This window comes from Pygocentrus nattereri, chromosome 14 (assembly GCF_015220715.1).
Source record: "Pygocentrus nattereri isolate fPygNat1 chromosome 14, fPygNat1.pri, whole genome shotgun sequence".
NCBI lineage: Eukaryota > Metazoa > Chordata > Actinopteri > Characiformes > Serrasalmidae > Pygocentrus > Pygocentrus nattereri.
Window position 1 is genome coordinate 9093421 of NC_051224.1, and position 13692 is coordinate 9107112.

At 39.1% G+C, this 13692-nt stretch overlaps 1 protein-coding gene across 2 annotated transcripts; it reads right to left on the minus strand.

Moving 5' to 3' along the window:
• Nucleotides 1-1660: 1660 nt before the first annotated feature.
• Nucleotides 1661-12625, minus strand: LOC108412219 (germ cell-specific gene 1-like protein). 2 transcript variants are annotated; one of them, XM_037544576.1, is made up of 5 exons: nucleotides 11390-12625; nucleotides 10784-10831; nucleotides 9773-9796; nucleotides 5800-5911; nucleotides 1661-2604 (listed from the first exon to the last, which is right to left on the minus strand). In XM_037544576.1, the coding sequence occupies exons 1-5, from the start codon at nucleotides 11688-11690 to the stop codon at nucleotides 2316-2318; spliced, it is 774 nt and encodes a 257-aa protein (XP_037400473.1). In that variant the 5' UTR covers nucleotides 11691-12625; the 3' UTR covers nucleotides 1661-2315. The 2 variants fall into 2 exon arrangements, with proteins under 2 accessions (XP_037400473.1, XP_017539643.1); XM_017684154.2 differs by having other exon boundaries at nucleotides 9644-9796; nucleotides 11390-11690.
• Between the last annotated feature and the right edge of the window lie 1067 nt (nucleotides 12626-13692).

Below are 13692 nucleotides of genomic sequence, written 5' to 3' on the forward strand. Positions count from 1 at the left end.
ACAATTCAGTTTGTTGAACCACTCTGTGGAAAGATGCAGAATACACTCTCTGTGCTCCCGCAGGCGCAGACAAACTTAAAAGTCACTGTGTGAAATCGAGTTCAATTTTTTGAGTCGACTCTCGATTCCAGGTATTCTGGAATAGAGTCGTCTCCAAAGATTTGGAGTCATATAGGAATTGATCTTTTTTTCTGATCAACTCTCAGCTGCTGAGGAGCTAACAGAACTTGGAAGAATGACAGTACTGGGTAAGAAAAAGTGTCTCCAAAAAAGACATGAAAAGAAGAACGAGGAGAACGTGGCTAGGAGCACTTCAAGGGCACACAACTTCATTCTTATAAAAGAAACGGGAGGTTTTTTTTTCCAAATGTTTTAGTTAAAAACTTTGCAGGCAGCTTGAGACGTTAGCTAACTAGCTAGCTAGAAAAGTCCCTCCCTGAAATCTATTTTCTTCTGCCATGAAAGCAAAAGTTTAATAAAGACGTAATTATGTGGAATTGGCATTCCTTGAAAATCACTCTATGTTGAATATCGATAATTCCCATTAAATGAAATTCTTTGGGAAATGGAATTGAGAGATTGTAGTTAGCTAGCTAATCCAGGATTAATTAACACAGACTCACATCTAAAATGTGCATACACTATATTGCCAAAAGTATTCACTGGGGATGGGTTTCCATGGCCGAGCAGCTGCATCCAAGCCTTACATCACCAAGCGCAATGCTAAGCATCAAATGCAATGGTGTAAAGCGCCGCCACTGGACTCTACAGACAGTGGAGATGTGTTCTCTGGAGTGACGAATCACGCTTCTCTGTCTGGCAATCTGATGGATGAGTCTGGGTTTGGTGGCTGCCAGGAGAATGATACTTGTCTGACTGCATTGTGCCAAGTGTCAAGTTTGGTGGAGGGGGGATTATGGTGTGGAGTTGTTTTTCAGGAGTTGTGCTCAGCCCCTTAGTTTGAGTTCCTGTTCCAAAGTGACTGCACACCAGTGCACAAATGAAGGTCCATAAAGACATGGATGAGCGAGTTTGGTGTGGAAGAACTTAACTGGCCTGACCTCAACCCGACAGAGCACCTTTGGGATGAATTAGAGCGGAGACTGTGAGCCAGGCCTTCTCGTCCAACATCAGCATCTGACCTCACAAATGCACTTCTGGAAGAATGGTCAAAAATTCCATAGACACACTCCTAAACCTTGTGCAAGCCTTCCCAGAAGAGTCGAAGTTGTTATAGTTGTAAAGGATGGTGGGCCACCATCATATCAAACCCTATGGAATGGAACGTCACTCAAGTTCATATGTGTGTAAAGGCAGACGAGCGAATACTTTTGGCAATACAGTGTATGTTCATAAGATCATACAGCATGCAACAATAAGCACAATGTGCAACCCTTTGCATAATAAAAGGAAAATATCAGTGGCTACAGCTGAAAAAGAGATTTAAAGTTTGGTTAAGATGAAGTTGACGACTATACTGCATTTTATTTGCTGCGAGTCTCTTGTTTGTAAATAAAGCAAAGTGAAATGATGGATATAAAAGGTAAGTGTTTCTAAAAATGGGATGGGTGGGATTTTCTTTGTCTTTTTTTTAAAGTTATGGCTTTTCCTCCTATATGTATTAACCACAATCGGAATTCCAGAATGGTGGAGAGAGAGCTTAGGTTGTCAGTGAATTATTTATTTCATACCAAACGTTGCAGTGTATTATAACAGACCCTTGCTGCTGCACGGGTCCCAAAGCCAGAGGCACTGAAGTGTATATCCAGTAGATGGCAGCCTTACCTAAGCATGTGGAAACTGGTATTGCTTTCACTGTGATAATTTTGCAATATCAAATGCCTAGTCAGAAATGGTTAAAATGGCACGCTGGAAACAGTAGCAGTGGATGAAATGTTTGAAAGAGATATGGTCATGCAAAAATAAGTACAATAAAATAATACATACAAATAAATAATAATAAAATAACACAACCTTAATATATCAGTACACTTAATTAAACAACACCTCAAGGGGATGGCATGCATGTGTATCTTTCATTGTCATTATCATTTCTAAGTTTTTTTTTTAGAGCAGGTGTTTTGCATGCCAGAATCTGATTAATTTAGCAATGTAAGCCCTTAAAAGAGTACACACAGTGTCATAAAATACAGCACACTCACGTAAATAGTAAAACGCATAACAAGAACCGTCAAAATAGCACAATATAGTCTTAACCAAATCTGGTTTTATTAATGCAGGTTTGTTGATTTATAATGTTTTACTTAGAAATTCACATTTGGTTGTGCATGAGAGGAAAGAAAGAGCGCAGAGCCTTAGCAGTATTCTTCCCCCTGTGAGTCCAGTGCTGTGGGGACCGGAGAACAGAGTGGTTTGATGCCATTCACTGGCAAGTCAATGTGGAGGTCTGCAGGATCAGAGTCTGAGGTCAGATAAACGTCCCATAAGCCTTCAGGGATGTCCAGCTCTAGAAGCTTCTGCTTGATCCGTAGGTTTTTCTCGATATTCCGCCGCTTGAACTTGAACTGGATGATGGTCTTGGTGTAATGGTTAAGGGCGGTGACAGCTGAGGCCATACAGGTAGCGAAGGAGGCCCAGGCCAAACTGAGGGAAAGAGAATTACCAAAGCAAATGTCAGCCGTCCAACAGGCTACTGGCTGGCCACTGGCCACACCATTCTCTTACAAAGCTCTCCCCATTACTTCTACTCTAGCCAGGCCTCCAGCCACCACAATTCTCCTTTAACTTTAAAATCCCTATTTATTTGTAATTAAGTTTTCTGAAGTGTAACTTTAGTGTTTTGAACCTTTTGCTGCTTCCCTTGAACTGGGGTTGTAACACAATATGAACCTGTCTGGGATCTGAACCCAGGACCTCTTGCAGCTCAGGTAAATATGAAACCAGCTCAGGGAAACATGATTTTTTTGTTATGATAGAAAAGCTAAAAAAGGGAGTAATGGCCCCAGGAGATAATCCGGAGGCTCTGTCTTGCAACCTCAGTTCAGTGGGCCGCATGTGGTTGATCTTTGTGTAGGTCAGTGTGATTATCTAGAGAAGACTCCAGATTGTAAACACAAGACCTTTCTGGGCCATGTCAATTTGTTAAAACCCTACTTTGTTTGAGGTAAGAGAATATCTCCAGAGCTTAAGACTGTGGCAGTATTTAATGTTCCAATTTTCTCAGCTGGTGAGAGTTTTGTAGAGCTCATATTTGCAGTTCCAGTGGTTGCTAGTTTAGATGTTTCTCAGACTTTCACATTCTAAATTCTTGGCTAATTTAGACACTTGTTTGTCCTACAACCATCTCACCTCAGCATTCTGACATTGTTCAGGTAATTCAACAGCGTTTAGCTCTTTTCTCTAACACACCTGCTCACACTATTGTACTTCAGCTTGATATTTATATGGGAAATGCTTTCCCTATTAAACAACATCCATATAGGGTAAGTGCATTGACCAGGTTGGTTCTGCACCCATTGTGACCAAGTTGGCTCTCTTAAAGTACTACTTGCAAGTTCCATTAACCCAGCATGCCTGTAAGATTTCAGCTTTTGTGACACCTTATGACCTTGGCCAGTATAAATCATGGCTTTGGGATGCAGGATAAATCTGCTACATTGTGTCGTCTAGTAAATGTGGCATTGAAGGGGGTTACAAGTTGTGAGGCTAAACTCAATAACCTGGTAATTTATAGCTCTACTTGGTTTCAGCACATAATCCATCTTGAAGAGGTATTAACAAGTCTAGTTACTGCAGACTTGACTGTGACTTCATCATTGTGAGTTTGGCCAAGTCATCATCATGAATTTGGGAAAAATTGTTGTCCGTGTTCAGGTCTGTCCAATAGGAGTCAAGGTATAAGCAATTTCCCTCCACATGTGGAGTTAAAATGTTGGGATGGCAGATTATTACAATGTTTTTGCAAACATTTTGCTTCTGTCTCCATCCCCTTAACCAGCTTAGGTCTCTTTTGTTTGGACTGAGACTTGGCAATGGGCCTTTGATAACCTCAAGGCATTATTAAGCAGTGCCCCAGTTTTGGCTGCTCCTGATTGTGGTAGTTTTGCTCTAGTTCGACTCTTTCGGGATAGAGCCTCCTGTTTGCTCCTTCTCTAAGAAGTTCCTCTTACTCTCCACTCATGGTATATACAGATCATAGCCTTATGCTAATGAGCAGATGATCCAGTGGAGTTTGTTTTTTACAGGGTTGAAATTTTGTCATGTTCGTGAATGAGACAATGTTTTGCATTACCTAGGGCTCCTGTGTCAAACACAGACCAGGCCCATGTCACAATCCCATCCAGCCCACAAAAATATTTTCATTTTCGATTAATGTAGAAATATAATATAGAATAACAGTTCTCAGCATGCACTGCAACGTAATGCACACTCTGCATCTCCTACCCTAACAACAGTCTATGGGACAGTGGTTACACCTCAATTCTTTACAGTTCTACACATTTCTACACATAATCTACACCAGTCACATCACCAAGTGCACTAGCTGCATTTCAGTTACAGGTTAACCAGCATAAACACTTCATGTTGGCTCAACAGCTCCGAAATTGAGCCCAAGTATTAATGAATTTGCAACCGAGAAAAGATGCCAGGTGTCTAGTTCATACAAATAGGTAGGTTTAAATGACCTCGATCCTCAGGACATCTAAATTTTGAATATTGCAAATGTTCATGTAATATTAGACAGTCTACTATAAGTGATTATATTTTACTGCTGAAGTTTTTGTGTACTTTGAATAAACAATGGCCAGTTGGGGTTATAGCACAACATTGACTAAAACTGAAATAAAAGCTTTTTTTTTTTCTGGCCCACAGACTTGTTGAGATTTTTTTTAACATGGCCCCTTTAGTGGTTGAGATTGACACCACTGCTAGGGAGCATGTACAAAAGCTCTTTAGGGTTATGAGTAAATGAGGTTCCATTTAAGCAACATTGTAAGGATGTCTGGTGTGTTATTTGCCTTGTTTGTGTCATGGATTTTTTTTTCTTCAGTAGCTTATGTGGCACTTGCACTTGCCTCCTGATTGCTGGCACCTGCTGGAAACCTATAAGACTTATCCAGACGCCTTTCTTAGAGTGTTCTCCCCTTTCCTCCTGCAGCAGCAGGGACTCCAGCCAACACATGCCTTCTTCTACTTTACAGTTTCCTATGTACTTTAATTAACCTGTTTTCTGGTTTGTTTTGATTCTTTTGTGTTGTTTCCCCTGAATCAGGGTCATAACAGGGATATGCTGGCCAATATGAAAAATCTTACCAGTGCTAAACATTGTAAACATGCCTACTCGCCTCTTACAGTGTTGCCACATTGATTGAGTGAGTGAGATTTTCCAGTTCAAAGACAAGGAAAATCTCCTTCTTATGAAATATCTAGATTGCAGGAGGGTAGCTGTTGGAATTTGTCTTTTTTTTTTTTTACATTTAATGTTTTCCAATAGCTAACAATTGCAGAAAAAATCAGATAGCTAACAATACTGCTGGAAAGCTGAATATCATATCACAATTTCTTTATCTCGATAGAGGATTATTAGTGGTATTGCTTGTAGGGGTATTGCAGTAAAAGAATATTGATGGACAAAACATCAATCCTGTAAATTACTGTATTGAAGACAATACGCTCTGTTGTTACAGTATACTCTATTACCATGGAGCATCATTTATTGGCTTGACATTGCTTTTTACTAAGCAGACTGAGCAAAAGACTCTTCTGCCCCTGAGTGAATGTCAATATCTTCATCATAAACCAAACATGCTGAGGTGCAGAACTTTGTGTGTGACTCACAGATAGGACCAGCTGTAGTCCCAGGTTTTAGGTTTCCAGTCTTCTGGACCCATGATGACTGCAAGCTGGAAAGCTGTAGTGAACATCATATTTGCCACCATTCCAAAAAGGCCTGAAGTACAAAAACACATTGGAGTGCATTATTTGTGTTTTGTTCTTTAAGTAGTAGTTCTACTCATTAGCCACCCAAAGATACAGATATGGTTGTGCATAACTAGATCTACAGGCTTTAACATACAGATATATGGTTAATGCATATACATTACATACATTTATGATGTCCAACAGTTTGTAGACACCACCTTTAATTAGTGAATTAATTGGCACGCCCATTTTTTTGGACAAAGGTGCTCAATTTAACACAGCTTTTAAAATCTCCACAGGAAAGTATTGCCAATAGAACTAGAACAGGACACAGTGGAGCAGCTGCACATAAGCCTTGGGTCACAATGCCCAATGCCAGGCGTCTACAAGATCAGTATTAAATCCCCCAATCTCAGGCTGTGGAGCAATGGAACTGTCCTTTGGAGGGATGAAGTACCATTCAATACCTTTGGGGTGAGTTGAAGTGGCATTTGTGATCCAGAACTAATCATTCAACATTAGTACCTAACCTCACTAATGTTCCTTTGGCTGAATGCAATCAGATCTGTACAGAAATGTTCCATCAACTAGTGTAAAGCCTTCCCAGAAGAGTAGAGGCTGTTCCTGCAGCAAAGGGATGACAAACACCCTTTTAATACACTTGATTTATAGGAGAAACATTGGATGAAAAGGTGTCTAAAAACTTTTCCACACTTTTTAAGCAATTTTAAGCAACTAATAGGTTTCCCCCTGTATATATACAACTGGGGTGTGAATCTCTGACCTCTCAACAATTTGATTTGATTATGATTCTTTAGAAAGTGATTTTATGTGTTATAAAATCTTACATTTTGGTTTGATATGATTCAGAATTACTTTCAAAAATACCCTAAATGAATAATAACTGTGACTAGCCATGTAGAATTATGCAGGCAGTGTATAGTATAATCCATAAAACCAAAATCATGATTTTGTGTTTTTACAATTGAAAATTATGATTTTTGAGTGCTTTATTAGATGTTATTTTTATAATTAGATTAGTAGAATTGATTATTATGTTCCAAAATCAGTGCTGTTGAATAGTCACCTTGTGATGCATGTTTACTTCACTAATAGATACATACATTCTGGGACACTCAGTGCCTGTGCTAGAGTATTCAGGATTAACAAGCTATGGGAGAGAGGCAGGGAGTGAGCGAGGGAGGAGGGGAAGAATTGAGACAGGGAGGGAGGAAGGAAAGGAGGCTGGTCTCTTCTGGGCTGGCAAAACCACTCCCCCCACTCCAATCCGATTACAGCGCAAACCATGAAATCCCTGCGACTCTGGGGTGGATAGTAGATTCAGGCCAGAGACCATATTTGAAGCAGCACTACTCCTGGTCCCAAAAGTGCACTCCCTGCTTTAAAATTCTCTTTAGCTTTTTTATTTTTAATAATTAGACTATGTACCTTTTTCAGCTACACAGTGACCCAGCTTTGTTAGACCCAGCTAAAAATAGAAATATGTTAAAAATGCTGTTTCATGTATAATGAATAATCTGTCCCCTAGAACAAGACCATTTCAAATATGACTAAGTTACTGTCCTAAGTCCCCCATGGGACCCCTTACATATCTTTTTTTGTCTAATCTACATTTTCACTTGCAGCTACTGGAAACACAAGGGAAATCTGTCGAAACTGGGAATCAAAGCTTTCGGTCAGTACCAGCAGTAGAAAGTAGATATTTTATTATGCTTGGAATTATGGTTTTGAATTATGGAAAAAAAGCACCTTTTACTCTTTTGTATTTTTTGTCACTTTGGTCAAAAATGAAAAAATAGCAAAAAGAACTGCAGATTTGAATTTGTCAATACAAATAAATGACCTTGTAATTGCACATAAACTATTCAACGTCTTATGTATAACAAAACGACAATAACACCAGACCTCAGCTTTTAAAAATTACTCTCAACTTGCACAAAGATACATGGTCCAGCAATATCATGGGCCAGACATGGCCTTGTTCTGCTTGCCCTGTCGCTGCTGAATCAGGGAGTGCTTGCTGCTGGCTAGGGAAACAGAATGGCATGCAGAGCAGCTGGACTGGACAGGCATTGCATAATCCCCTCTCTGTCTTCCCGCCGGAGCGGAACTGGCAAGAGTTCCTGCCCGCCATGTGAGCAGTGCAAGACAGTCTGTACTAAAGCCATAGGCATACAGGAGTATACTGTCTTTCAAAAGTTTGGGGCACCTTGCCTTTTTGTGTTTTACTTTTCTGAGTAATGTTTATAATGGCCTTGAGTAGTGATTTTTACTGGACCACCAAACGGACAGCAGTTAGGGTGGCTACTAACTTATTGCACCATGTTTTTGTTATAGAGTTGTAATTAAGTAGCATAGTGGCAAACACTTTACACTAGTTGCTCGGGCTGCCCTTAATGAGAGCCAACTGGTGCCGGTTTGGCATTGGCAGCACAGATTGAGGCTGCTTCCCATGGCTGTCGGTGCTTTGAGCTCAGGCACTGGCCTGCTGCTACCTCTTACATATCCTCTCATTAGCATATTTTAGTATAATGGACTGTTATAGGCTCATGTTCATTCATGACATATGATATTACGCTCCACTAAATGCTTTTTTCAGATGCTCTGAGAGAGCCTGTTTTAAATGGAAAAACATGAACTGTACAATGGTAACACATTTGATATACAAATATCAGTCTATATTTATACATATTTAATAAGCCATCCAAGAGGAATTACCCTTTTAAAAACATGAAGAGGTATCTAAAAAGCAGTGCATTTTGTTATAGCCAGGTAAGTTGAGAAAAAGAAGGTATTAATTTAGTAAAAGTAATTATATATTATACATGCAGTTGTGACTCCAACTCCTCTGTGCCTGTAGCCATCTTGTTTCTCTCTCATTCATATGTGTCCTTGTTACCCTCTTGAGGGAAGCTTTCCATTCTGCTATTGCTTTTGTTAGTTGTGATTTCTCTATAGGACTCCCACATACACCGCTCAGCATATTCACCACATCACTGGTGCATCTTGCTTGTGAATGATACTTCACACTCAGTACATTCAGTGATAAGTAAGTACACCATGACCGCAACTGGAAATAAAATGTATCCAGAAATTTGTCAAGAGAACTTGTAATGGAAAAGTTGTATTCAAATGAGAGGACTACGCAGAGTCAAGACAGCAGTGCGCGATTGGATTTGCATCTACAATTACAGTTGGCTTGGAAGGTCAAATTACGAAAATGTGGTATTTTAACTTTGACGGTACTAATTTGTTCACATAAAAACAGGTATTGACTAATACATTCGCTATATTTTTCCAATATTTTCATGGGCTTAACTATCCAAACTATTGCTAAGAACGCAACATTGAAAATCTTTGGCCCCATATGTGATTTAATCATCTGAATGGTTTGAGCGCTGACAGTTGCTGGCTCTATGCTGTACTAACAGAGTAGAGTGAAAAGGGTAATAGAGGGTAATATATATATATATATATATATATATATATAATTGCAGGCATAGCAGTACAGCTCATAGTTACAGTTACATAGACCTATCAACTGTTTAGCTGTGGTCACAAAACTTACCTTTAGTATCTATGACTGATTGCTTTTCGTAATGTTTGGGCTAACCACAAAAGAAAATGAGCTCAGTGGATGGTATTTAGAAATTTCTAAAATGAATACATTTTCATGGCCATTTTTTATAAAACTTAAAAGTCTTGATTGTTGATATGTACTCTTAACATGGACCTTTACCTGAGAGTGCAGTAAACAGGGCTGCAAAGGCGTTCAGCTTGAGTCTGTTCATCATGTTACAACAGTGGCACATCTCCACCGCCATGAGCATGCCTCCAGTGAAGAGCAGAGAGATGTACAGACACTCACCAACAATGCACAACCATAGCACCCCTGAGAGAGAGAGAGAGAGAGCGAGAGAGAGAGAGAGAGAGAGAGAGAGAGAGAATATAATCATATGCAACTTTTACATTGACAGGAAGATTAATAGAGAAGAAAAGTCAATCAAGAAGGGATTGGGAAGAGGCTGTATTACAAAATGAGAAGAAAAAAGAGATCAAAAATGTAGGAGAGGGAATGGGGATAGTGGAGTAGGAACCAAATCAGCAGAGGTGGGTGTAATCTCCTTTGGTCATGCAGTAATACCTTTCCCCCTGCAGGAAGCCAGATCATTTCCTAAAGCTAAACCTACCCAGCGCAATGCTGCTGCCATTACATGCACTAATACTGATACTGTCGGACCACTTTACATCAACCTTAAGCCAACCAACAGTCTAGGGCAGAAAGATCTTAAACATGTCTTCAAAGCATGTGATACTGATTAAGTTGAGGAAAAAGCACAATATCGTTTCACATTAAAAGCGGACAACGGCTGCACAATTTAAAAAGCGGACAACACACAGGCGGCTTATACTACAACCCTGTGAACACATAAATACAAACACCATCACAAAAAGGAATACTTGGTTCTTGAACTCTTTAACTCTTTTGTTAAAAGAGGTCTAGATGATCTGAAATCATGAATCCAGAGCTCATAAACATCACAAAACAGAGAATGTGTATTTACTATATTTAAGGTATAGTATTAAAATTGAAACAATTGAAAATGTGCACACCTGGAATCACTGTGGCAAGAAATGCATTTCTAATATTACATTTGAAATGACCTTTTGTCTTAATCAACCAATCCAGTCAACCATACCGTATACCTAAAAACATACATAAAAATAACTACTTCCTAAAAATATCCCATCTGGCAATTTAAGCAGAGAAGTCAAATAGGTAATGAAGTAATAATATGTGCATGTGTTCTAGACATAATTGTTAGTATTGTCTTTATGTATGTGTCTTTATGTACTATTGTAACTATTACTTACCCACCTCTTTCATGATCTGGTGTGATCTCTAGGAATTCCCTACAGGTAAATCCTGTGAACAGAGGAAATCTGTTTTTCATTTCCAGCTTCTTTCATCAGCATTAAATGCATGTACTTTTTCAATAAACATTCAAAGTGATGTTTTCTGATCACGGATGCAATTAGAGTGACTAAATGAATCAATATTCTTCCTTTCAGATTCAGGTAACACACTGACAGGAAAAACATTGACATAGTATACAGATTGATGCCATGGGTAATGTGATGCAATAGTATTCATAATGTGATGCAATAGTATTCATAGTATTATGTAATTTTGTCAATGTTATCAAATATCACAGAGACAAGCATTACACAGTAAAGCTTGATGTAATTTATAGTACTTTGGCACAGGCACTTTGTAGCTTTAGAGCTGAACTAGTTGCAGGCCACTATACCAGGAATTTTTTAATCTACATTTTAAAAAATCAAGCTTACAGGAGTTAAACGAGAAATGACTTTTCTCGTGAAATGATTTTTTTTGTCCACCACTTCTTAAAAAAGACATTTAATTCAGTTCATTTGCTAACTATCCTGCTAACTCCATTCCAAAAAATCTACCATATCTTACCTATTAGGTCGACAGCCTGTTCACAGGAGAACCATATGCCTGTGTGGAACTTTCTCATGAGGAACTTCTCTTCTCCAGTCTCATAGATGTACTGCACCAGACGCGTGTTGTTGATGTCAGAGCTGTTGAAGCGGATGCAGTATGTCTGTTTGACCTTGACTGGTCCTGTGCAGAAAGGCTTGGCCACCTTCCTGGTCCCTTCGCACCAGTAGCTGGTTGTAACGGCTGAGACGGCCAGAGCAAAGGCGGCACAGTTGAGTGTGAAGGCCAGCGTGGCTCTTGGACCTCGCTCTATCCCCATGGTGCCCCAGCCTGACCTGGGGGGTCCTGCCTGGGGAGCCAACTAATTTGGGCTTCTGATAGGTGATGGCTGTGCTCCTCTCTTCAGACATCCGAATCTTTCTAAATGCCTTTTAGCGAGAGCTGTTTGGCATGGCATGCACATAAGCATAACGTATATTGGTGCTGCTGCTTGCACGCACTGAGACAAATAAACAAAAAATCTGGACAAACCGAAGTATACCGACTGCTGGACTGCCCGATGATCCTTTCGCTGTCCTCATTCTCTGCTTTGCTTTCAGAGTCCCTTGCTCTTATTCCAACCTCCTTTTCCAATCTCTCTCTCGCTCTCTCTTTGCACATCCTCTTTTCAGACTCCTTACTCACTCCCTCTCTCGCTCTCTCTCACTCTCTCTCCCCTTGTGTACTCACCCACCCTCTCTGTCATATTTTACTGTTATCATCACAAAGGGCAAATTACATGCAAGAGCTCAGTTTTATTGCTCCATCTAAACCCGTAGCTTATTTCTGTGAGCATAGTAATATAAAAGATTATCAGTAAGATTACTCTTCAATCTGGTGCAGTGCCCTTGCCAGCATTCATCTGAGGACTTCCATATTACATACCGTTGTTCAAACTGCCAATGGGTTCTAATATGATGGCGTAATAAAAGGGAATTAGAACAATCTATTGAACATCAAGTAGGGAACCCACACAGTGCATAACATAAGGCTACAGAGAAGCCCTAGAGATTTTGTGTTTGTGTTTGTGTGTGCGTGTGTGTCTGTGTTTGGGCATGTGCTAAGCAAATCCCCTCCGCCCAAACTCGATTGCCCAGTGATTGACTTATGTAGGATGTTCCATGCAAATGTAGGCAAACTGCTCTGGGAAATGTGCTTAAGAGGCTGACAGATGTCAGGAGAAAACAGATCTCTGCCCCTTGCTCAAATGGATTTCTTTTTTGTTTTTTTACATAATTATTCAAGAAAAAAAAGCATGAACTCATGAATTCATTATACTATACATTCATTCTTATATTTATTTGTTTGATATAATTTTAAAAATGGAAATTTGTCCCAACAACAGCAATATTTTATATATATATATATATATATATATATATATATATATATATATATATAAAATATCGCCAAACCAAAAACTGTCAAAAATGGAGATTTGTTCCGACAACAGCGAGATATATTATATATCTCACTGTTGTCGGAACAAATCTCCATTTTTGACAGTTTTTGGTTCTTGACATATGTCGTTTGCTCTTTACATTGTGTGTAAACTTCAAGATGAATGGACAAAAATAAATGACAGAAAACGGCTTAGAAAAAAGTCTGGTTCCATTGACTTACATTAAAAGAAACATAGGTTCCTCCTCCTGTATAGTTACCATTTTGGAGATACAAGGTTTTGTTCTCACAACAGCGGTATGTGTGTGTGTGTGTGTGTGTGTATGTATATATACACATATATATATATATATATATATATATATATATATATATATATATATATATATATATATATATATATATATATATATATATATATATATGAGAAGGAAGAAACCGACTTTAATTTTAATGTAAGTCAATGGAACCAGACTTACTTCCAAGTCATTTTGGGTAATTTCTTTTAGCCTACTCAAGCAGCACTGTTGTGTCTGATCCAATTGTACAAGCACAAGACACTACACCACCACCATGTCAGTGTTACTGCAGTGCTGAGAATGATCCACCATAGTGCGTACAAGTGGTCGCACAGATGAGTCGACTAGTTTAGTTGACAACTTTAGTCAGTGCCTATGTGATGAATGCTTATGTGATGAAGGGTATATTACACTTTACTGTGTCTACTGAGGAGTTTGGCTTCATTCTAACATTTCTTCTCTGATCTATAGTGCTTCAAAAACTCAGATACTGAATGTCATGGTCTTCGGTTTCCCGAATACTACAATAAAACGTTATGTCGTTGGAGAGGTGGTATAATGCATTACAATCCCGTAAAGTTT